General features: G+C 39.0%; 3 protein-coding genes across 5 annotated transcripts; 1 reads left to right on the top strand and 2 right to left on the bottom strand.

Moving 5' to 3' along the window:
• Positions 1-103: 103 nt before the first annotated feature.
• LOC146982970 (uncharacterized) lies at positions 104-7153 on the bottom strand. Of its 2 annotated transcripts, XR_015036291.1 has the most exons (8): positions 7081-7153; positions 2729-2922; positions 2238-2564; positions 2039-2139; positions 1908-1955; positions 1552-1656; positions 778-1388; positions 104-341 (listed from the first exon to the last, which is right to left on the bottom strand). XR_015036291.1 is itself a non-coding variant. In XM_085784279.1 (7 exons), the coding sequence occupies exons 2-7, from the start codon at positions 2811-2813 to the stop codon at positions 1335-1337; spliced, it is 726 nt and encodes a 241-aa protein (XP_085640405.1). In that variant the 5' UTR covers positions 2814-2922; positions 7081-7153; the 3' UTR covers positions 631-1334. The 2 variants fall into 2 exon arrangements, 1 of the variants encoding a protein (XP_085640405.1); XM_085784279.1 differs by lacking the exon at positions 104-341 and having other exon boundaries at positions 631-1388; positions 1546-1656.
• On the top strand, positions 6234-14548 carry LOC146982969 (ER lumen protein-retaining receptor 2-like). Its single transcript, XM_085784280.1, has 5 exons — positions 6234-6543; positions 8690-8790; positions 8892-9050; positions 9741-9993; positions 13158-14548. Exons 1-5 carry the CDS (start codon positions 6453-6455, stop codon positions 13190-13192), a joined length of 639 nt encoding a protein of 212 aa, XP_085640406.1. The 5' UTR covers positions 6234-6452; the 3' UTR covers positions 13193-14548.
• Positions 14549-17042: 2494 nt separating this feature from the next.
• LOC146982968 (lipid droplet assembly factor 1-like) lies at positions 17043-19485 on the bottom strand. Of its 2 annotated transcripts, none has more exons than XM_085785413.1 (5): positions 19321-19485; positions 18921-19012; positions 18042-18210; positions 17790-17935; positions 17043-17600 (listed from the first exon to the last, which is right to left on the bottom strand). In XM_085785413.1, exons 2-5 carry the CDS (start codon positions 19005-19007, stop codon positions 17538-17540), a joined length of 465 nt encoding a protein of 154 aa, XP_085641539.1. In that variant the 5' UTR covers positions 19008-19012; positions 19321-19485; the 3' UTR covers positions 17043-17537. The 2 variants fall into 2 exon arrangements, with proteins under 2 accessions (XP_085641539.1, XP_085641540.1); XM_085785414.1 differs by having other exon boundaries at positions 18921-19072; positions 19321-19484.
• Positions 19486-20811: the final 1326 nt, after the last annotated feature.

The raw sequence follows: 20811 nt of genomic DNA, 5'->3' as shown, positions 1-20811 counted from the left end.
AAGAGTCTAGAGGAGAAAGGGAAGAATTCACACACAGACCTTTGTTGTGGATGTTTATATGAATGACAAAAAAACATGTTTAATGTCACAGCTTTTAATTAGTGGAAAAACAAGAGAGCATACTGTATGTACATGTCAATATTCATCGTGTCCTTTTCAGTATAAAATGAAATTCTAGATCGGGACTCTTTCTGTGGGCCAGCAGTTGACTCTCACTGAACATAATGTGCCTCAAAAACATATCAGAACACTGAATGTTGTCTTATTCTTAATGTCTATTAAGTTGGAAGGGATACTCTCCAGTGCAGCAAAAATGTATTGTTTCCTGTCCCTTTTCCTTACTATACTATAGTGCAGTGGTTCTCAACCTTTTATACATCAAGGCCCCCAAACTGATACAAATTAGACCACGGACCCCCACTGGACAAAATTTCGAAGCAAACACCAGAAATACAAAAATATTTGTTACTTTTTTAGTCAGTGTATGTTCAAATTAGGGCCAATGGCGTGAATTTTTGTTAATATTGTAGAGAATTTTCTGGAAAAAAGTGACAAGATTTCGATAAAAAAAAAGAAAGAAAACAAAAGTAAAACATTTTCTAGAAAAAGGTGAAAAAAAAAACCCAACAACTTCAAATTCTAGAAAAAAGTAGTAAAATAATTTTTAAAAAAGTTTAAAAAAATCTCTCAAAAAAAAAAGAAAGTTGAAAAAAATTTGGGGACCCCATTGAACCCTCTCAAGGACCCCTGTGGGTCCCCAGACCCCACTTTGGGAACCACTGCCATAGTGTATTAAATGTATGTTAATCTTGAATAGGCCTTCGTTGTCATGGTTGATTTTGTATTGTCAAATCACATCTCTTGGTTTGGTTTTTGATTAAACATATTTCTACGCCACCACAACCTTATGTTTTACATGTTTTTTATGAAGAGAAAGTATCAATTCATAATATCATCTTGATAAAGTGCAAATGGCATCCCTGAGTCAAATAGGATGTTCTTATCCAGGTAAAAACACTGACCTGGTTTTGGAGGAGAAATTCTTCTAATTGTTCCGACATTACAGTGATTATAAACAACACGATGTAGGACTGAAGATGCCTTAAGATCGCTGCTGCTGACGCTGAAAAACCAGAGAGATGGAACAGTGACTCAGCCTCCTTATTCTGGCATTTCTGGTATTTTTATCTCACTTCATGAGAAAACTATAGCTGGTCTCCTTTGGGTTTATGTTCATATCCCATAGTCACATGAGCGTCCTCTTGTCAGACGTTTCATGGCTTTGAAATCTCTTCTTAATTCAGATAATGCAGATTGATATCCTTGACCAACTCTTAGACGTTTTGATAGATGTCATCCGTTGAGCCGTTCAGTTCAGCACTTGCAGCCTGCAACAAAGTTAAATAATGAAAACGATAGTGAAAAGGTACATTTTCCGACGAGTGGGGAAAAAACATACGTGCTGTAACACAAGCTATGCAGAAGTTTCACGGTTACCCAATCTGTTGACTAAGTCTAACCATAACATGCTGCAACAAGATTTACCTCCACTTGAGAATGGTCTCTTCCTGATCTCTTTTTGCTTCTTTTCAAATTCCTTTTGTTGTTCATTTCTTGTAGCACATCGCGAAATTGTGTTTTTTTACTCGAGTTATCCTGTGTGGAAAGAAGAAGAAATTCATCATAACATATATCTAGACATGTGTCTTTCCAAATTTAATTTCAGTGGCAATTGCTTTGACACTTGCAGTGTTGTAAGAGCTTTTTTTCTGGCCAGGAATTTACAGAGGCCTTGGTTCCTGTTCCTCTTTTTTACTTATGTGGGCTTCCCCCCTGCCCCCACTTTAGTGAACAGTTAAAACACTGAAATACAAATTAAAACAGAAAATCATACACTTGTCTACAACCTTGCCACTTTTGCACTTCCTTTTGCTGAATCTCATATTGCAGCCATTCTGCCGAGAGAAGAAGAGATTAATTTCAGTAATATAGTACCGGTTATTACAGTTGTATGAATTTGAGATAAATATGGAAGTACCTTCTTTAAAATTATAAGTGCCACTACTGCCATGCTGTAGATGACCAATAGGACAAATGATAACAACAGAAGAATGTGCCTTGCCATTGTTTTAATTTTTCCTGAAAACAAAACATAGTTTATCTTAATCAAAGCATTCTGTGCTCAAAAGTTTGTAAGGTTTGGGTATATAGCAGTTTGTTTCTGTCAAAAGACTCACCTTTCACTGTGAGACTGGTACCTGCTCCTACATGCTGTGCACCATTTGCTGGATGCCCATCCCATACTGCGGCACAGTGGTAGATCCCACTGTCATTAGAGTCAAGTGAACGGATGCGTAAAGATGCTCCTTTCAGGGAATACTTGGCATTGCCTTGCAAGTTGAGTTGAAGATGGGAGTCTTCCTTGAAAACAAACCACTCGTAATGCAAGATTGTGGCTGAACAGTGTGAACTGACATTACAAGGCAACTCAACATCTTGTCCAATTTCACGCCAGATCTTCTTTCCAGGCTGTGTTAAGCAGCCATCTGCTGTTCCCTCGCTCCCTGGAAAGATTGAATTGGTCATTTTCAAAATAACTACTGAGCTATTACAGTACTGTACATGAGCTGTTCTCATTGGGTGGAATAATGACAACTGGAAAACAGTATTCTCTAAATACATCTTGTTCTTGACGCCGGGACATACATACGTCGGAAAGACATCTTACCTGTTACTGGCAGGTGAGTGAGCAGCAGAGAAAACCAAAACAACCGGTCCATGTCTGATGTTTGACAGCTTGTGAATGATCTCATGATTCCTTGTATGATGTTATTGAAATAGCTGACAACATGGGAAGTGGGTAGGCTCTTCCTCACGACTTAGTTCCTCCTTCCTGTTTCATGCAGCTCAATGGTAACGCAACTGCTTTTCAGAGACATAACGCAGTTCAGTTCATTAATGTTGCATGACACTGGCAATAATGAATGGTGCAAGATTCAATGGTAAAACTGAGGTATTAGAGATGGTAGGGTCAGATTGTGCGATTATCAACAGGAAACCAGTGGCACCAACATCCTCTTGTCATTATTTATTTATGACAATGTAGGTACCACTGTGCAATCATCTATGTGTGCAAAGGGTAGAAAGGGAGGAAAAGATATAATGTGGGGTTGGACATTTTAAACAAGCATAATGCTGAAATGGCTGCCCCCGACGGGAACGTGCATCAGCGGTTTTGCATGAATTAACCTCGAAAACAACTCTGTCTCGTAACGTTCTGTTATTATTATAGCGTGGTGAATGTGCAGGTCACAACTTGTCCACCAGAGAGTTTTGGAGTTGCATTTGATGAGTTTGATGAGGGGAACCAAGAAATCCCATAATGAGCCTCCGTAGCGTGGCTCTGAGCAGCTCGTGGCTCTGCTCCGCTGATCTAAAAATAGCTTGCACCAACAAGTAAGGTAGCAAACCTACTGCTATAGGGATTATTATGGCAATGGGCCAATTTGCCAAAATGTTAAACTATCCCTTTAAGGTAGTGTTTTTCAATCTTGGGGTCGCCTGGAATTCAAATGGGGTTGCCTGAAATGTCTAGTAATTGATAATACTAAAAAAAAGTATTGATAAAAATATTTTTTAAACTTATTATTAGGCTATTCCTTTAAAGCAGAAGTAAGCGATCCGGCCGTTTCCTTTAAAATGATGGGAAAAAAACTAACTAGCCTATCTTAAACTCTATAGTACTTTCACTTTCTTGAAAATCGAGTTCAAATAAAATGCAGCACATAAAAATATCTGAGCTGGTGCATCTTGATTGACGGACGCGGGCTTCACCAGAAATGTGTGATGTCAAAATGGGGTCACGAGCCAAAAAAGTTTGGGAACCACTGTTAAACCACGGTTAATAATATATTAGACGGAAAGTCACGACAGTATCATCACTGTGAAATACTAAACTAATATAAAATGCTTAGCTTTGATAATCTAATGATGTATTCCGATGTCCGTTTAGTGTACAAAATAATTCATAATGTTGCCCCTCCCCCATTGAAAACCTTCGTTAAACTCTGCTCTGAGCCACTCCACCAGAGCTTTAAGATCTGTCTCAAGTGGAGATTGTAATATTCCTAAGCGTAGCTCTGCCTTTGCTCAATCTGCCTTTTCTTTTAAATCTGTCAAATAATGGAACAATCTTCCAACTAATCTGAAACTCTGTACAGACTTCAATGTTTTCTCCCGGGAAGTCAAACAATGGATCCTAAGAAATCAGTCATGTCAGCATTAATCATGAGCCTAAATTATTTTTAACCTTGTGTAAAGTGTGAAGTATTTTAATAACTGTATGTTTTTTTAACTGATATGAAATAGGCCTATGTCCTGAGTGTTTGTGATGTGTGAGAGGGTGTATATGCATATGTGTATGGATGTTTAGAACGATATGTAAATTGATAATTCTTACCTTTCTATTGTTTTTACTTACCTGCCCAGGGACTACGGATGGAAAGTAGCTGCTAAATCCGGTACAAGGCATCTCTTTTCATCTCGAGACTAATGTTATTTTGTACATTGTCCCTGATACAAATAAACTTATTAAACTAACCTAAACGGAAAACAATGGAGTGAGAAATCTACTGTATTAAAAGGATAGAGGAAGGCCAAATATTGTTACAGGTTGAAAGCTATGCAGCAGTAATTACCCTATATCAGAGCGATAGATATAATGGATATTATAGATATTATATTATAATATCTATTAGGGACTGTTCGTTATTTATCATCAGTGCCACCGGAGGGATTAACAGGACTTTTTTTTTTTTTTACATGACCCCCCTGTCGGAGTCAGTAAATTTTAACATGACCCTGCATTAAGCCTTATCAAAAGATACATGACCCCCCCCCCCCCCCAGCCATCGACACGTGACATCGCATCACGTAGCGCGTGACACTACATTATTTCATTTTGACAACTATGTGTGCAACACCTTCTCATCATGCCATTTATCAGCTGTTATTAAAACCCAACTCATCAATAACAGAATCGCGATTTTGGACCAGCTCACATTACACAACAAGCCATTAACAATTAATCCACACTCAAACCGAAGCAACAATAATGTGAACCGTACTCAACAACAACGTATTATTACAAGGTTTACGACAGATATGACAGACAACTGTGTGTGTGTGTGTGTGTGTGTGTGTGTGTGTGTGTGTGTGTAAGAAAGAGAGAGAAAGTACGTAAAACCAGCTAGCTGTTAGCTACCGTAGCTCAGGCGTCGGTCTCCCGTCAGGTAAAAGCTGCCGTTTATTCCTCAAATGTAGTTCATGAAGTTGTCTCCGGTACAGTTATCCATCACTGCTGTTGAATTAGCCGCTAAACTGCTGGACGCTAAAACCGAGGGGGCGTCTGTTTGTTTACAATTCACAAAAGCAAGGTGAACGTACGTGCTGCTCAGACTATGTAGAGTTACGCAATGAGGCAGCGTAGCCTCTGTATGGTACTGAAGTTAAACTCACTCACCAATAAAAGACGTGCTAAGCCGCGGGCAAAACCCTTATTGAGTTCTTGGCGAAGCGGTTAGCATCTTCGCCTGCGGTGCGGGAGACCCGGGTTCGAAACCAACACAGGGCAGATCAGGGCAACATAAAATAACGTTGTGATTCGGGGGCCGTTGCTCTCATTGCCATCAGTGCTTGCAGCTTTGAAATGTCCCGTTTTTGTTTTCTGCGGGCATTGCAGTGTCCTCCAGACAAAATGTTGAATGACCCCCCCTCACTGACCTTTTTTTTTTAGTGGACCCACCCCTCAACAAAGAATATTATGACATGACCCCCCCCCATTTTCCTCCGGTGGCCCATTCCATAAATAACGAACGGTCCCTTATAGATAGATATTATATCTATCGCTCTGCCCTATATGACCCCCAGCCCAGCCCAGTAGTATTCTTACACTGGCTTATTAAATGTAATTTTAAATGAACACTTCAACATAATAAGCACAGTCTGAAAACTTCCTGCACAACTGGAAAGGTGAAGGTTAGTATAGTAATCATGTTAATTGCTGAGTGAGGCGTTGGTCCTTATATCTTCACCAAAGTTTTCAGACTACTAGTCCCTTTCGTTTTAGGTTTTAGCTCGTTGTGGGCGGATCATTTTCTGCTGTCAGTCAATATTTTTGTCCAATCCAAACCTCTCCATGTGTTTTCCCCACGCCCCCTTCCACGTCGACCTGCACTCTCGCCATATTTTCAATCCTAGTAGGGAGACCCGCAGCCCGGTTTGCCACCACCAAGTTGAACGGGAGAAACCCCCCTCACTCTCACCCTCACACAACCTTTATAGCATAAAACGTGTGAAAAGGATCTGCTTCTGGATAAGAAAACAAAACAAAAAACAAGGGACATCTGCAGTTTAGCTCCCCCCGGCTGTGTCTGTCACTTCATCCCGCAACCATGAACATCTTCAGGCTGACAGGGGACCTCTCTCATCTGGCTGCTATCATCATCCTGCTCCTCAAAATATGGAAAAGCAGGTCGTGTGCAGGTGAGCCCGAGCTACGCTTTTTAGTTAATACAAATACAGCGTGAATTTCCTGCTGTTTCTGGTTGAGTTTGCCTTTGTTTTAATGGCTGAAAATGTGGTTTTCTCGCCCACTGAGCTCCAACTAGGCAGCTAAGTTAGCTTCATGCTAACGTGTCACACTCATTCATTTGAGCCAGCGGTTCATCATAGCGTTAGCAGGTGGTGGGCTAACTAACTAACTTATACCACAACAATTAAAAACTGCTGCCTGCACTTTTACATAAACATTTACTTCAAATGTCTAATAATAATAAAACGTTGAAGGAAATGGCAACAGTGTGTTCAGCACTGAAGTGTCTGTGTATTATTGTCCGTGAACCGTGTTAGCTTAACTTAGCTAGGCTGTGGGACGAGAGTCGAGTGTGTCTGTGTGTGTGAATTGTGAACTGTGAAGTCATTTTAGGTGCCCTGCAGCTTGCATGAGCAAAAATAATAGTTACAGGGTTTTTTTTTATCAGAAATATTTAACTTGGTGCAGTGTTTCTTCACCTCACCAACCCATCCATTAGCTCCTGCTCTGCTAACTAATTTGACGTTTGGTGCTCGATTCTTTTGGTCTGGCTTCTGACGTGGCGTTCCAGAACGAGCTACGGAAGAACGTAACGTTAGCTTAGCAACAAAATAGCTAACGTTACATCCATGCAAAATAGTTTGTGTGTTTTTTTTTAATCACACTTGCAGCTCTTATAATAGCATGTTATATGTCTTGATATAGTAAGCTGCATCTTGGAGCACGACGGACAGCAGTGATTTCTCATGTGCACCTTGGTGAATCCTACAGTAGGGTTAGAATTTGAGAAGTGCAGTGATTGATTGGTTACAAACCTGCTTCAAAGCTAATTTAAGGTTATGTTTGGAACCAGATAAAGAGATAAGACGATTTGGTTTGTAATTCTAGGTAAAACATGGTCAGATATAATGTTGTGGTGTTCAAAATCACAAATATGCCTCAACAAACTTTACATTTTACACTCTCGATTAGAGATAAGGGAACCTGCAGTCTGTCTCTACCTCAGAAAGAACAACCAAAACAAAACGAAAAAATACAAACAACTGCGGAAACATCAATCAACTTCAACCCTAGAAGGATTTGGACCCTAAACCCCCCCCTTTCAACCATGATGACCTTGACTAGACACATTATAAAACAGCTTATAGCCTACCATTCACACAGAGGTATGCTGTAAAATAAAATATTTTGTGTGTCTGCACACACCACACCACAAATGATATGAAGACAGGGATATACTGAGGAAACACTGGAGTCTCCTGCAGGATGAGGACCTGCTTATTCTTTGCAGGGTGGTGATGTGGGGCTGCAGCCTGTCCCACCATGCATTGGGCCTGAGCTGAGGTAAATAAATCTCAGACAGGATATCACACATGTAGACAGATATCTATCATCATACACATTCACTACTGCTCCCAGTGGCCAGTTTACCCGACCTTTGTGTCTTTGGGGTTTTATGGGAGGAAAAACACCTGCAGAAAACCCACAACAGTGCTGATGAGGTTGAAGTGGTTATGTTCAGGTACGGTCATGGTCAGAGGACACGAGGATCTGGGAGGGACGTCGTTGTCTGACTGCCTGGCTTTAATTCTCAACACCTAAACTAATGTGGTTTGTTTGTGATGAGGCCAGCAATGCTAACCGACTCAGAAACAAATCCTTATATACATACCGTATGTGTTGTCCTGATGCCCTGTGAAGTAGTGTGTAAATTCAAGCATAATAATCCACATTTCTGAGATGTGTATCTTCCTTCAGTGTTGTAATGTCAGTTTTTAAAAGTTTAGTATTTGAAACCCATCTGTTTTGGACTTTTAAACATGCCAAGAATCATTTTAGAAAGCAACATTTATTGTTAATTGGACTATCTTGTGTGCAGTGCGATATATCTTATATGTAGAAAATAAGCTTAAGAGGAATATAAAAGCATTGTTATCTTTGTCCAAAGTTGCAGATAAATAAATACAGTTTTCCCAGCAGATGTCACTGTTCAGTAATGAAACACACTAAAGATACTGAAGCCCTTCTGAAGTTGCTCATGGCTTTGGTATAATTTCAGTTTAATGATGAATGTGCTTGATATTTTGTTTGTGAAAGGTATCTCTGGAAAGAGCCAAATCCTGTTTGCAATTGTGTTCACCACACGCTACTTGGATCTGCTCACCTCCTTCATCTCCCTCTATAACACATGCATGAAGGTAAGACAGCAGCAGAGCACACACACACCAGCAGCCTTTCACACAGATCTCCTGTTTCTGCCTGTTACCTGAGTGATGAGCGTGTTTGTGTCGTTCACTAGGTGATCTACATCGGTTGCTCGTGTGCCACGGTCTACCTGATCTACGCCAAATTCAGGGCCACCTACGACGGCAACCATGACAGTTTCAGAGTGGAGTTCCTGGTCGTTCCTGTTGGAGGTCTGGCTGTTCTCATCAACCACGACTTCTCTTTCCTAGAGGTGGGTCCTGTCTTCTTCTTTTTTTTTTTCCATCAGCTGTCACTGAATTCATCATTCATGAAAAGTTTTAGCATCTATTTTTGTGGTGTTAAAATGTGGAATAGACTAGATGAGGATATAAAAATGTGCAATAACTTAAAACAATTTAAAAGTAAGTACAAACATACACTCTTGGACAGCTATAAAGAACTTGACAGCTAATTTTACTCTTTTTATTTATAATCATGGTCTTATTTCATATTAAAGCAATATGTTTTTAATCTTCTGAATTGTATGGAACTACAGATGTACTGTATGACATGAATCACAATGTAAGGGGGGGGGCTGAACTTGATAAGCTTTGCTTCCTTCAGCCCCTTCTCAAACTTGCACAGTATCATTATTGTTTTGTTTCTTATTACATAGATTGTTGTGTCTTTTGATGTGCTTGTTTGAGACAAATAAAAATCAAATCAAATCAAAATCAGTTAGGAGCTAACCATTCTGAAAACACACGGCCCCTTTGCAAACATTAACAAAAATGTTAGCAAATATGAGCTTTTATTCAACACTGTCTTACAAACGCAAAACACTCAGCTCTTTACCAGTCAACAGCCAACATACACAACATAACAGCATTTTGTAATGCATCTCCATTGTCCAAAGGGCACCAACATTAACTGCACATTTGAATTGAACTTGTATCATCAGATCCTCTGGACGTTCTCCATCTACCTGGAGTCGGTGGCGATCCTGCCACAGCTCTTCATGATCAGCAAGACTGGCGAGGCGGAGACCATCACCACCCATTACCTGTTCTGCCTGGGCATGTATCGAGCCCTCTATCTCTTCAACTGGATCTGGCGTTTCTACTTCGAAGGCTTCTTTGACATGATCGCTATCGTGGCCGGTGTGGTCCAGACTGTCCTCTACTGTGACTTCTTCTACCTTTATGTCACCAAAGGTGGGCTCTCTACTGGTATCATCCATTATACAAGCACCAAACTAGATAGATGTGACTGTGGGAATAGGAGGTTTATTATCAGGCAATATCAGTATTATTTATGTAGTGGTCATTATTATTTTTAGTGTATAGGGAGACTTTTAATGGACATTGAGTAATCTTATATAATTCATGTTTTTGTTAAATTAAAAACATAAAATGTGGGATTATTAGGGGTGGGAGAAAAAAATCGATTCACATATATATCGCAATATCTTTTTTGACGATTTTTAAATAGATTTTTGTTTTTCAAAAATCGATTTTTTTAAATTTATTAAAAAAATTTTTTTTTAATATTGTGCAATGTGCATTTGTTAGCCTTTTTTACATACAGAGAGTACATGTTTTGAAAAGGGTTTAATTTCACTTTATAATGGAGTATGTTAATTTATAGGCTCCTACAGTATTTGTGTGCAGATAAATGTTAAAAATGCAGACTAAAAATCGAGAGAATCAGCAATATCGTAGAATCGCAATTTAAATCGAATCGCCATCAAAAAAAAAAATCGTAGAAAAATCGAATCGGGAGAAAAGCATATCGTCCCAGCCCTAGGGATTATACAATGCTCACGCACCAAGTATGGTTTTACAAGCCTTTTTGATAATGTAATCATTCCTCTCGTCCATACTTGACCCCAAGAGTAAGTTCACTGTAAAAGATAAGGGACAAAATCAACAGTCTCTGTTCCCTGAAAACCTCAAGAAGTTCAGCCGAAGTTAATATGAGGCTTTACACATCTGAGTTTCCTGAATGAAGTGGGTATATTCCAGAGTTACGGTATTTCTAGTACAAAATTCCCTCTGTGTCACTGTCCTTCCACAGTTATTAAGTTTGGAAACACAGTCCCAGGAAACGCACAAAGGGGAATTTTGTGCACATTTGACTGCACATTTGGTTATACGCACTTGGTTTGGGATTCTTTCTTTTTTTTTTCCACGAACCAAGGCAGCAGACTTTGTCCCTGACTGCCTAGAGTTGCGTGACAGAAAAAGCTGGTTGTGAGTGAAGTCCCCCAATAAGAGTACATTTAATAATCACACACTGGCTGCAGCCCAAATCTTTTGCCTCTGAAGGAAGGAGTGTAGGAACTTCACTTAGATTTCCACCAGAGTAACCATTTAGGTCGTACATTTAGGACTTCCTGGCATCCAAACCCTCCCCTCTGTGAGTAATACTCTCTGATTGCCCAAGGACTGCCATTGTGTTCAGTCTTATTTACATTAGTGTTGCCACCAGGATCAGTATTGGACTTGATTTGTTATCAGGGATGTCCTGTTAAAGTTTTTCTTTTTTTTTTTGCCCTGTACCCGATCGGACATGTTAATCTGCCAGCAGTCTGATCTGACAGTTATATTCAGATGTTGATTATCTGACTCATTGAAATAACAGCTGACACATGGTAGCAGTAGCACTTTCATCCAAAGACTCAATGGCCTCTTTAAAACTACTGAGTTTATTAGGTTAGCTTTTTTTTTGTTTTGATGGCTGTTTTAAAAGTTAACAAGATGAATGCAACTGTTGAAACTGATGTGATGTGATTAACGGGAGAGAAGATCTTGTTCTCGGTCTCGGTCTCTGTCTTGCCTCACAACAAACAATCTTTGGCAGATTGCAAACACCGGCTGCAGAGAGGACTATAACCTGACATCAGCCAAGTTTTATTTTTGACTGTCATGAATTTGTGTCACCTGATTTGACCTTCTGCTGGACAGACAGTCCGAGCCAGCTAAATATGACAAGCTACTACCTGAATGTTTTGTGCACTACTGCTCTTGGCAAATAAGGAAGCCAAAGGGGACATAACAGATATATTGGCACCTAGTAAGTTGTTTTTTTGTGTTTGGTTTTTGATAATTTCACATTTAAACACAGGCATTTTCACTTAAAGGACAATTCCAGGCGAATTCAACTCAGGGGTGTATTTTCCTATCATTTTAGGTCTAAAAGAAGGAATCTGAAGATTTTCAGTTTAATCGCTCCTGTTTTGCGGTAGTTGCGTCTGTCCCCGCATCGCCACGGCAGCAATGAATGGGAGTGGATGTAAGTTCCGCTGTTTAGGCTGTTTACATCCCTCAAAGCCACAATTTTTTTCCACAGACAGCGTCAGATGGCTACTTAAATATGCACCGAGAAGTTTATTTACTTCAAGCAAGCCGACATGTTTGTAAAACTAGATCTAATTCAAAGTCTCCCGGAGTCTCCGCGAGACCCAGTTGCCGCTTGGTGTGTTCAGGTGCAGTGGGAAAAGCTACCGTTTGTGTCATAAACACAGGAATATCAACTCTTTACTTGCTTCAAGTAAAAAAACTTCTCGGCGCATGTTTGAGTAGCCACCTGACGCTGTCTGTGGAAAAAAATGTACACTTGAAGCAAGAGTTGATATTCCTGTGTTTATGACACAAACGGTAGCTTTTCCCACTGCTCCTGAACACACCGAGCACGGCAACTGGGTCTCGAGCGAGACTCCGGGAGACTTTGAATTAGATCTAGTTTTACAAACATGTCGGCTTGCTTGAAGTAAATAAACTTCTGGGTGCATGTTTGAGTCGCCATCTGACGCTGTCTGTGGAAAAACATTGCGGCTTTGAGGGATGTAAACAGCCTAAACAGCAGAACTTACATCCACTCCCATTCATTGCTGCCGTGGCGATGCGGGGACAGACACAACTACCGCAAAACAGGATCAATTAAACTGAAAATCTTCAGATTCCTTCTTTTAGACCTAAAATGATAGGAAAATACACCCCCGAGTTGAATTCGCCTGGAATTGTCCTTTAAGACACGCTGCAAGATAAAAGATAGCAGTGCTCCACATCCTATTCCAAATCAATGATCTCCTTCTTTACCTGTGCAAGTCTCCTCTGCATCCCATCAGACACAGCAAATCACCAAGCACAAGACACAAACTGTGTTGTTTGCTCCACGTGAAAATGCTGTCGTCATTGGTCTAATTTGCCAAATTGTCACGGTTCCTGACAAGAGCTGGACACATAAACAGGAAGCACAAAAGCCTTTTAGTCTGCAGTTTAGCCTCTGGGGAGTATTTGGTCGAAAAAAAAAAATGGCTCCTCCGGTTCTCTGCATCCTTCTTAACAACTGTCTCACTTTTTTTCTCATTCCTCAGTGTTGAAGGGCAAGAAGCTGAGTCTGCCAGCGTAAAACATGGATGAGGCGAAGGCGACTCCCAGCAGACTCAAGGGGGGGGGGGGGGGGGTGTGGAGAGGACATCCTGAAATCTTGTGACCTATAGCAAGGATGCCTGAGGCAGAGAGCTAACTAATGGGGGAAAAACACTAGTCTTCTTCTTGATGGTTGCTGATGGAACTGGTAAATGCCAACAAACACCAGAGCTGAACAAAGATAAGATCATCCCAGATCAACCTTTGGATTTCTGTGTTCAGCATCTTGCCTTAAACTTCTTTTCATTGCTGTTCAAATAGGAGAAAAGGCTCTTTTTTTTTTTCTTTCTTTCTTCTTTTTTTTTACATGTGAGGTGTATACGCTTTTTTTTTTTTTTTATAATGTCACAAATAGGGTCGACTCTGAGAATGAAATGCACAAATGTACAGTCTTATTAAAGAGTGAGATAAAGAGTAATGTATCCGAGTGCCTCATGAGGATTATGTCCATTTTCTCACAGTATTTTTTTTGTTTTGTTAACATTTTTTTTTAAATTTTGATCATTGTTTGCTTATAATGTAACACATATACCCTCACATGGAAACGTTTTAAAGATGACACAAATCGGTTTTGTATGAACATTGCTTCCTGAAATCACTCAAAACATTTTAAAGAGAATTTTTCTCTTCTAAAAATCAGACCTTTTTTTGTATGTCCAACTCATTTAGTTCAAGAGTTAACCTGTTAAACACTTAAATGCCAGCAGTCTTTTTGTTGTAGTTCTAGGTATCTTCAAAAGTGGATATCCTATTTGGAATTAAACCTTTCCCAAGGTCCTTTTTTTTTCCTGCAGCTTAGTCTATTGAAAATGCATCAATTGTTCTACAGCTTTAATATAGATTTCATACAATCTTAAAACAACGCTACATTACATTTTGGATGTTGGTACATCACAGACTTTGTTTCTGTCATTACTGCACCCCTGTAACAAAGGCATGAACACTTTCTGACAGTGACTTGTCAAAGTAGAAATCACCGATGTCAGAGTACAGCAATAATGAACGACTGAACGATGATTACACTTACCGGGATGAGAAGTGTTCACATATTTTACAGAATATCCTCCAGCACTTTGACTGGTTGTGACATTTCAGTTTTTAACTGCCTGGAGTGTGGAAATTATGCTGCTCAGTAATTGAGTAGAGGTTGTCATGGTGTTCAATGGGTGCATTTCTATTAAAGGCCTCATGTTAACTTCAATCTTTTTTCTTTTCTTTTTTTTTTCTTTTTTTGCCAATCCTTAATTTGCCAATCCTTAAAGATCATTTTGACGTTTTATGTGATTTTTTTTATTGCATGATATCACCTCCATTAAAGATTTTATGAGAATCATTCTCCACTGCTGCTATGTGATTATTGATAATGTAAGCAAGTGCAGATTTATCTTGGGGCCCCCATTCACTCAGAAATGAAGTCTACTTAAATGTCTGTGCTTCACTGTGCAGAATGATGTACTATGTTTCACATTCATGTGGAAAATGTCCCTGTGCTCACTTTAATTCTCACTAGATTCTGGATTTTCTGTCTAAGAAGAAGAAATACTGTAGATATTTGAATAATAAGTGATCAGTTTTAGCTTTTCATGTGAGGAAAACACATGCACAATTACAGTTTTTCTCAGTTGCTTTGGTGCATTTCTCAGATCAGAATTGGTTCAACCTCCACAACATTCAGTCATTTGAGCACATCACAGTAGCAATTTCTCATTCCTTTGAACAAATTGCAAATGCTTTTGGACATGTATCGATTGCTTTCATACAATTCTCTGCTGTTTTATAACATTATCATTTGCTTATGTCACGTCAGTCCGAATGAACAATACTTACAGTATGAATGCTGAGTAGTTGTTCCCTATAAAACTAATAGTCCTCATTTCATTGCTCGAGTCATTACATACAAAATTGTTGAACTAGTTGTCAAAATCTATCTCCAGTATCTCCAATACTAAACAGGTATGTATAGTATTGGACAGTAATTGGGCACTAAACAATCTGCACTGCAGTCCTGCCATTGTGTCATACCTTTAACTTACAGTGGGACAAGATTTGTGCAATGGTGATAGCAATGCCAAAACAATGCCATGAGGTTGAGAGAGATACAAAGCGAGGATGACAATATCTTTGGGAATATTGAGTCCGTTTTGATCGTTATAATTGACAGAGTGATTAGATATAGATTAAAAAAAAAATGTGGCCAGACAGGAACGTCTTGATGTGCAGGAATGATTTACAGTACTCTGTATGTTCAGTTACAATATGTACTGCAATATTGTTTACAGTTGTGCACAGCTCTACCTAAAGGGTGTTTCTTATGTTTGTTGTAAAAAAAAATGACTGTAGGGTATTTTTCTTTTCCACAATCAAACAAACACAAACTAATTAGAATTGCAAAGAGCAGTAAAAATGTTAAACATGCAGTTATGTTCATAATAATAGCAGTGTGTTTAAAAAGGTGAGTAAACCTCAAAATTCTTCAAATAAATTGTATTTTAAGGAACACAACTGCATTGGGGACACTGCACATTCTATTTCAAACCAAGAAAATTGGAAAAAAAGTAATTTAATTTGATAATATTTTACAGAAAGTCAAGAAATATAATGTTCAAAAAAATAGCAGTGTTGACATCTTTCTTTACACGCTTGCTGGTGTGTTTGGGGTCATTTCCTCTTCAGCATACGGCAACATGACTTCTTCCAGTATTCTGATATTTCTTATCAGTATTTCTTTTTCTTCCTCGCCTTTCTGGTTTTGGCTGCCATTTTAGAGCGTTTTATATCATTTTAGCTGAACAGCCTGTCATTTTCTGCACTTCTTTATAGGTTTTCCCCTCTTTTATTAATTTCTTAATCAAAGAATGCTCTTCTTCTTAACAGTGTCTTGAACAACCCATTTTACTCTGTTTTTCAAGGACAAATGCACAGCCAGCATATGCAGCATCAGTTGCCTTGATCCTTGAATAAGGGCCACCTGTTTAACACCTATTTTTTTCACATAATCAATGACCTCAATAATTGAACTTGGCACTGCTATTTTTTTGAACGCGCCCCTTTCAGTAAATGATTCAGTTTCACAGAATCAGCAGCATGCACGTCATGCCTGTTGGGTCTGTTGGTTTTCTATACCTTTACTAAACCTTCTGGAAAAAGTTGAAGAAAAAAAAAGTTGAAATTCTAACAAAATCAGTGATTTATCTTGCTAGTGATGTCGGACTGCTATTATTTTGAACACAACTGTATATTCAATGTCTTGTACTCAGTTACTCCTAAATACAGTGTGTAACTTTACTGTAGTTTTTCAAATTGCTGTACAGTACAAGTAGTGTATATTAGTGCCGTCTTGAGCATTTTCAGGCAATCACCAAGATCTGACTTTTTTTGCATTGGAAATACAGAGTGAACCGTCATAATGAAAACATGACATTTGACTATATCTTGTTCATAAACAATGTCAGGACTTCTCATTTTGACGACACTGACAGTTTCATTGACATGAATACTTGCTTTTGAGGAATTAACTATCCATTTTGAGCCAGTGACACGCTTTTGCAGGTTATCCACTAGGTTTTGCAGTTTGTACTAATTGTTTTGAGAAATGCACTGCAACTGTTGTGCAAATGTTAATAGTGATGTGAGAAATGCACTAAAGCGATTGAGAAAAAACTGTAAATCAAACTGAGCAGACAAATTCCTCTGCATATACGTAGTGCTACAAGAAGGCCCATAGGGATATGTGCCATTGTAATACACAGGAGATTCTTCTGCATGGAAACATTGCTAGAAGCTAATCACACCACACTGATACAAGAAGGAGAGATATAAATAGATTAATAGGTGAGCTTTTATTCAACACTGTCTTACAAACGCAAAACACTCTGCTCTTTACCAGTCAACAGCCAACATACACATGTAACAGCATTTTGTAATGCATCTCCATTGTCAAAAGGGCACCAACATTAAATATCTGCAAACAAATAAATATTAAGGCATTTTCAGACTGAAAGCCATCATCAATAATGATGTTTTTGGTAGGAAAAAGTTGCCATCCCAAGAATATATCCAAGAATATGCACAGATCAGACACACATTAAGGCATCTATTTTGGTAATTATACATTTGGAAGACTAGTTAATATTAAGGTATTGAAACTTAATTTTGATATTAGGCTTTACACATTCAGTAACCATCGGTGTTTGTACATATGTTACCACAGTAGATCTCAGACTCAAACCACCATACTGTACATTCAAGCATCAGGGTCCACAACCATCAAACCTCAGTAGTGCTGATTTATGCTGCCTAATAAACTATAGATGAGAGGAAGAGAGCTACTGCGCTTCCTTCACTTTTGAAGACTCCCATTCACTCTCCTTCTCCTGGACTTTATGTTGCTGATGGGGAAAAAAGGAGAGAAAGAGAAAGAAATAAACGACGGCGACTAAACATTTAATAGTTCATTGTAATAGTGTCACAGAAAGTAATATGAAAGTGTGTATATTTACTTCCATTTTTGAGAATATTAAATCCAGGCATTATATATTGTACATAATAAAAAAAGATCCGAGTCTGCAGTTCATTACCTTTGTCAGGCGTGGGTCGTAATAGTTGAAGATGTTGGAGATTGTGCTATAAAAAATATTAAAGATGACTGAAACTATAACGGAGAAGAAGGCGAGGCCAGAGAGCACACACAGCAGAGTCAGCCCCCCCACGAACAGCAGGAACACTAGTGGAGACAGTGAGAGAAAGATTTCAGGTGTGTGGGGCTGTCACAAAACACAAAACAACACAACGCAGCGAGGCCGACCTTGACATGACATGAGCACACCTACCTTCGAAGAAAACAAAACCTACTGCCGACATAACAACGGTCACGAGAGCAAAGATGAGGAAAAGCCCGACAGGCAGCGCTGCCATGACACCAAACAGCATCACCGTGAGAGCTAAGGCAGGATGGCTGCTCAGGTACTGCCCGACCCTCGTCTCCATCACCCGTGTCACCTGGAACACACATCTCATTTAGCTTTAAAGGGATAGTAGCATTTTTTTTTTAAAGTGGGGTTATATGATCTACAAATAGCCCCCAAGTACTTTAATTGCAGTAGAAGACTCTCTGCACTCCTCCTGTTAGCAATGCCAGCCCATAATAGCCCTGCCCAGAGATTTACAACATACATTGTTGTGAATGGACCCAAAGAAACGGCCTATTTTCGCGGCGTAAAAGAGGTTTTACCTGAAAAAAATTACACAGTTCAATTGTTCGCTATAATATAATTTTTTCCAGCCCTTCAAAGTGCAGGAAAAACCAACTCATGTATCCCTCCGCCCAGGGTTAGCGCCCGCCGATCAGCAGTTGGTTAGGTCCAAATAAAAACTGTGTTTTTCCTGCACTTTGAGGGGCTGGAAAAAATTATACTATAGCGAACAATGGAACTGTGTATTTTTTTTTTTTTCATGTAAAACCTCTTTTAGGCCGTGAAAATAGGCCGTTTCTTTGGGTCCATTCACAACAATGTAGGGCAGGGCTATGGGCTGGCGTTGCTAACGGGAGGAGTGCAGAGAGTCTTCTACTGCAATTAAAGTACTTAGGGGCTATTTGTAGATCATACAACCCCACTTAAAAAAAATTCTACTATCCCTTTAAGGAAATTAAGAAAATAAAAGAGGTTTTTTTTTTTGTCACATATTCAGGTGATTCTATTCTGGGTTACCTTTGGGTCCTCATAAATGCGGTTCAGCAGGCTGGTCCATCTTTCCTGCATCTGCTCAAACTCAGTCACTCTGCCGTTCTTCTGCATCTCCACTGTATTGACAGTGAGTGAAACCGGCTCAGTCTGACAAGCACAATCCCACTACTGATGCACTAAAAGAGTATTGAACAACAGCGGTTTACAGATAGAAGGTGCCAGACATCATCTAACATTTTAGTTTTTGTGTTTTTTTTAAAAGTTGGCTCACAATCTTGATCAACCTGAATCTCAGAGGAAAGATTTAGCTCTTAGTTCCCTATAGCTAACAGCTGTCCTGGAGCACAGCTGGCAGATGTTCCCTCCCAGATAATTCTCAGCTGTACTTCAAAAACAAAAAAAAGTTTAGTTGAGCTGTACAAACCTGAGCGATGTTGTAAACCCGGGGGGATTAACTCAGCAAAGTCCTGCTCACAACTTCTAAAACTGTGTCCTGTGTTGACTGCCTCAAATACTCCAAGAAACACACCCTTTTTAAACACACACCTTCTTCCTCCTTTTCTTCCTCCCCCTTCTTCCTCTTCTGGATTCCTGAAAGAGAGACTCTTAAAGGCTTGTTGATATTATTGCTGCCATCTGCTGTTTTACCAAATATGTTGCAGCAACAACACTGCATATGACGCTGTGTGTGACCAAACAGGGTATATACAGGAAACTTGAAGTTAATTCTAATACCTTTTTAAGACTTTTTCAAGACCTTCTCAATATTTTTCAATACCTCACCGCCACTTCAAGCTGTAACCATTTACATCAGTGACTTAACAGTTTTAGTTTGTGATAAAGACTATAGACCACTATGATACAACAGAATTCAAAATAGGCTGGGATAATAAATAAAAGGCAAAGTTTATAAAAAAAAAACAACAACATTGCTCCACTCTCAAAAAACAAAAACAACAATCTTCTTTTCTTTTTTATGTAGCGGTTCATCTTTGTTTTTTAATAAAATGAATAAATTCACACACTTTTACAATGTTTTTTAGGACTCAAACCCTTGGACAGCTAATTCAGAAAAAATATCTTCAATATTTAAGACTTTATAAAGTTGTGAAAAGACTTTTTAATACTTTTTAAGGGTCTTAATTTTCCCAAAATTGATTTATCACCTTTTAATACTTTTCAAGACCCCGCGGATACCCTGCATTAAGTGTTCTCCTACTTACCAACTTACAGAAAATATCTCCTTTCACAAAAATGTATGTTAACAAGTCCTAAATCTGGGGGTGGGACGAGGACAGCTGTGGAGAACAGAGGAAATACAGTAGATCAATACAACATCAATAATACAGAAAAATGAAGCAAGCAAAGCAGACACACACAAATAATCGAGCAAATCAAAGTAGTGTGCACAGTTAATGAGAAGTACAAAGAAAATATTTGTGTGAAGTTAATGATTTAGTTATGTATTTATTTATCTATCCATTTATTTCATTCATTTTCGTACTTCTTGAAATTAATGGAAACAGGGTTCATTCAGCAGCTTTTTAAGCAGATTGTTTTTGTCATGTTGATGATAATTATTTCTTCCAATAAATACATTTTTAATCAATAGACTTTTTGACCAGTGCGGACTGCCCTCTGGTGGTCACAGTGAGAAACCTTAACTCCAAACATGTTTATATACAGTAATACTGTACTCTGCACTGTGAACTGTAATAGTAAATTTCAATATTTCTATGTTTTAATCACTTGAGATGTCCCTACACCCTGCTTTCCCCCCAAAGTATCAGGTCTCCTTTTGTTTCTTAACCATTTGTGTATTTTAATCTCTTAACTTCCCACCCAGACACAAAACCCTGCAGCATGCCCCAGGGGTGAAACATATGGGGGTCGGTGCTGATACCTGCAGCAGACA

Source organism: Trachurus japonicus, chromosome 8, assembly GCF_045865225.1.
Source record: "Trachurus japonicus isolate A0001 chromosome 8, Traja_1.0".
NCBI classification, from domain to species: domain Eukaryota; kingdom Metazoa; phylum Chordata; class Actinopteri; order Carangiformes; family Carangidae; genus Trachurus; species Trachurus japonicus.
This window is presented reverse-complemented; position numbering and strand designations above follow the sequence as displayed.

Bases quoted from the DNA above. Each gene is read 5' to 3' on its own strand.
- LOC146982969 (XM_085784280.1), top strand. From the start codon at position 6,453: ATGAACATCTTCAGGCTGACAGGGGACCTCTCTCATCTGGCTGCTATC. The intron at 6,544-8,689 runs GTGAGCCCGAGC...TGTTTGTGAAAG, and splicing joins GAAAAGCAGGTCGTGTGCAG to GTATCTCTGGAAAGAGCCAA. The intron at 9,051-9,740 runs GTGGGTCCTGTC...TTGTATCATCAG, and splicing joins ACGACTTCTCTTTCCTAGAG to ATCCTCTGGACGTTCTCCAT.
- LOC146982968 (XM_085785413.1), bottom strand. From the start codon at position 19,007: ATGCAGAAGAACGGCAGAGTGACTGAGTTTGAGCAGATGCAGGAAAGA. The intron at 17,936-18,041 runs GTAGGTGTGCTC...TGTCTCCACTAG, and splicing joins AGGTTTTGTTTTCTTCGAAG to TGTTCCTGCTGTTCGTGGGG. The intron at 17,601-17,789 runs GTAATGAACTGC...TTTCCCCATCAG, and splicing joins ACGACCCACGCCTGACAAAG to CAACATAAAGTCCAGGAGAA.
- LOC146982970 (XM_085784279.1), bottom strand. From the start codon at position 2,813: ATGAGATCATTCACAAGCTGTCAAACATCAGACATGGACCGGTTGTTT. The intron at 1,657-1,907 runs GTTGTAGACAAG...CTTTCCACACAG, and splicing joins GGAAGTGCAAAAGTGGCAAG to GATAACTCGAGTAAAAAAAC. The intron at 1,389-1,545 runs GTAAATCTTGTT...ACTTTGTTGCAG, and splicing joins GAGACCATTCTCAAGTGGAG to GCTGCAAGTGCTGAACTGAA.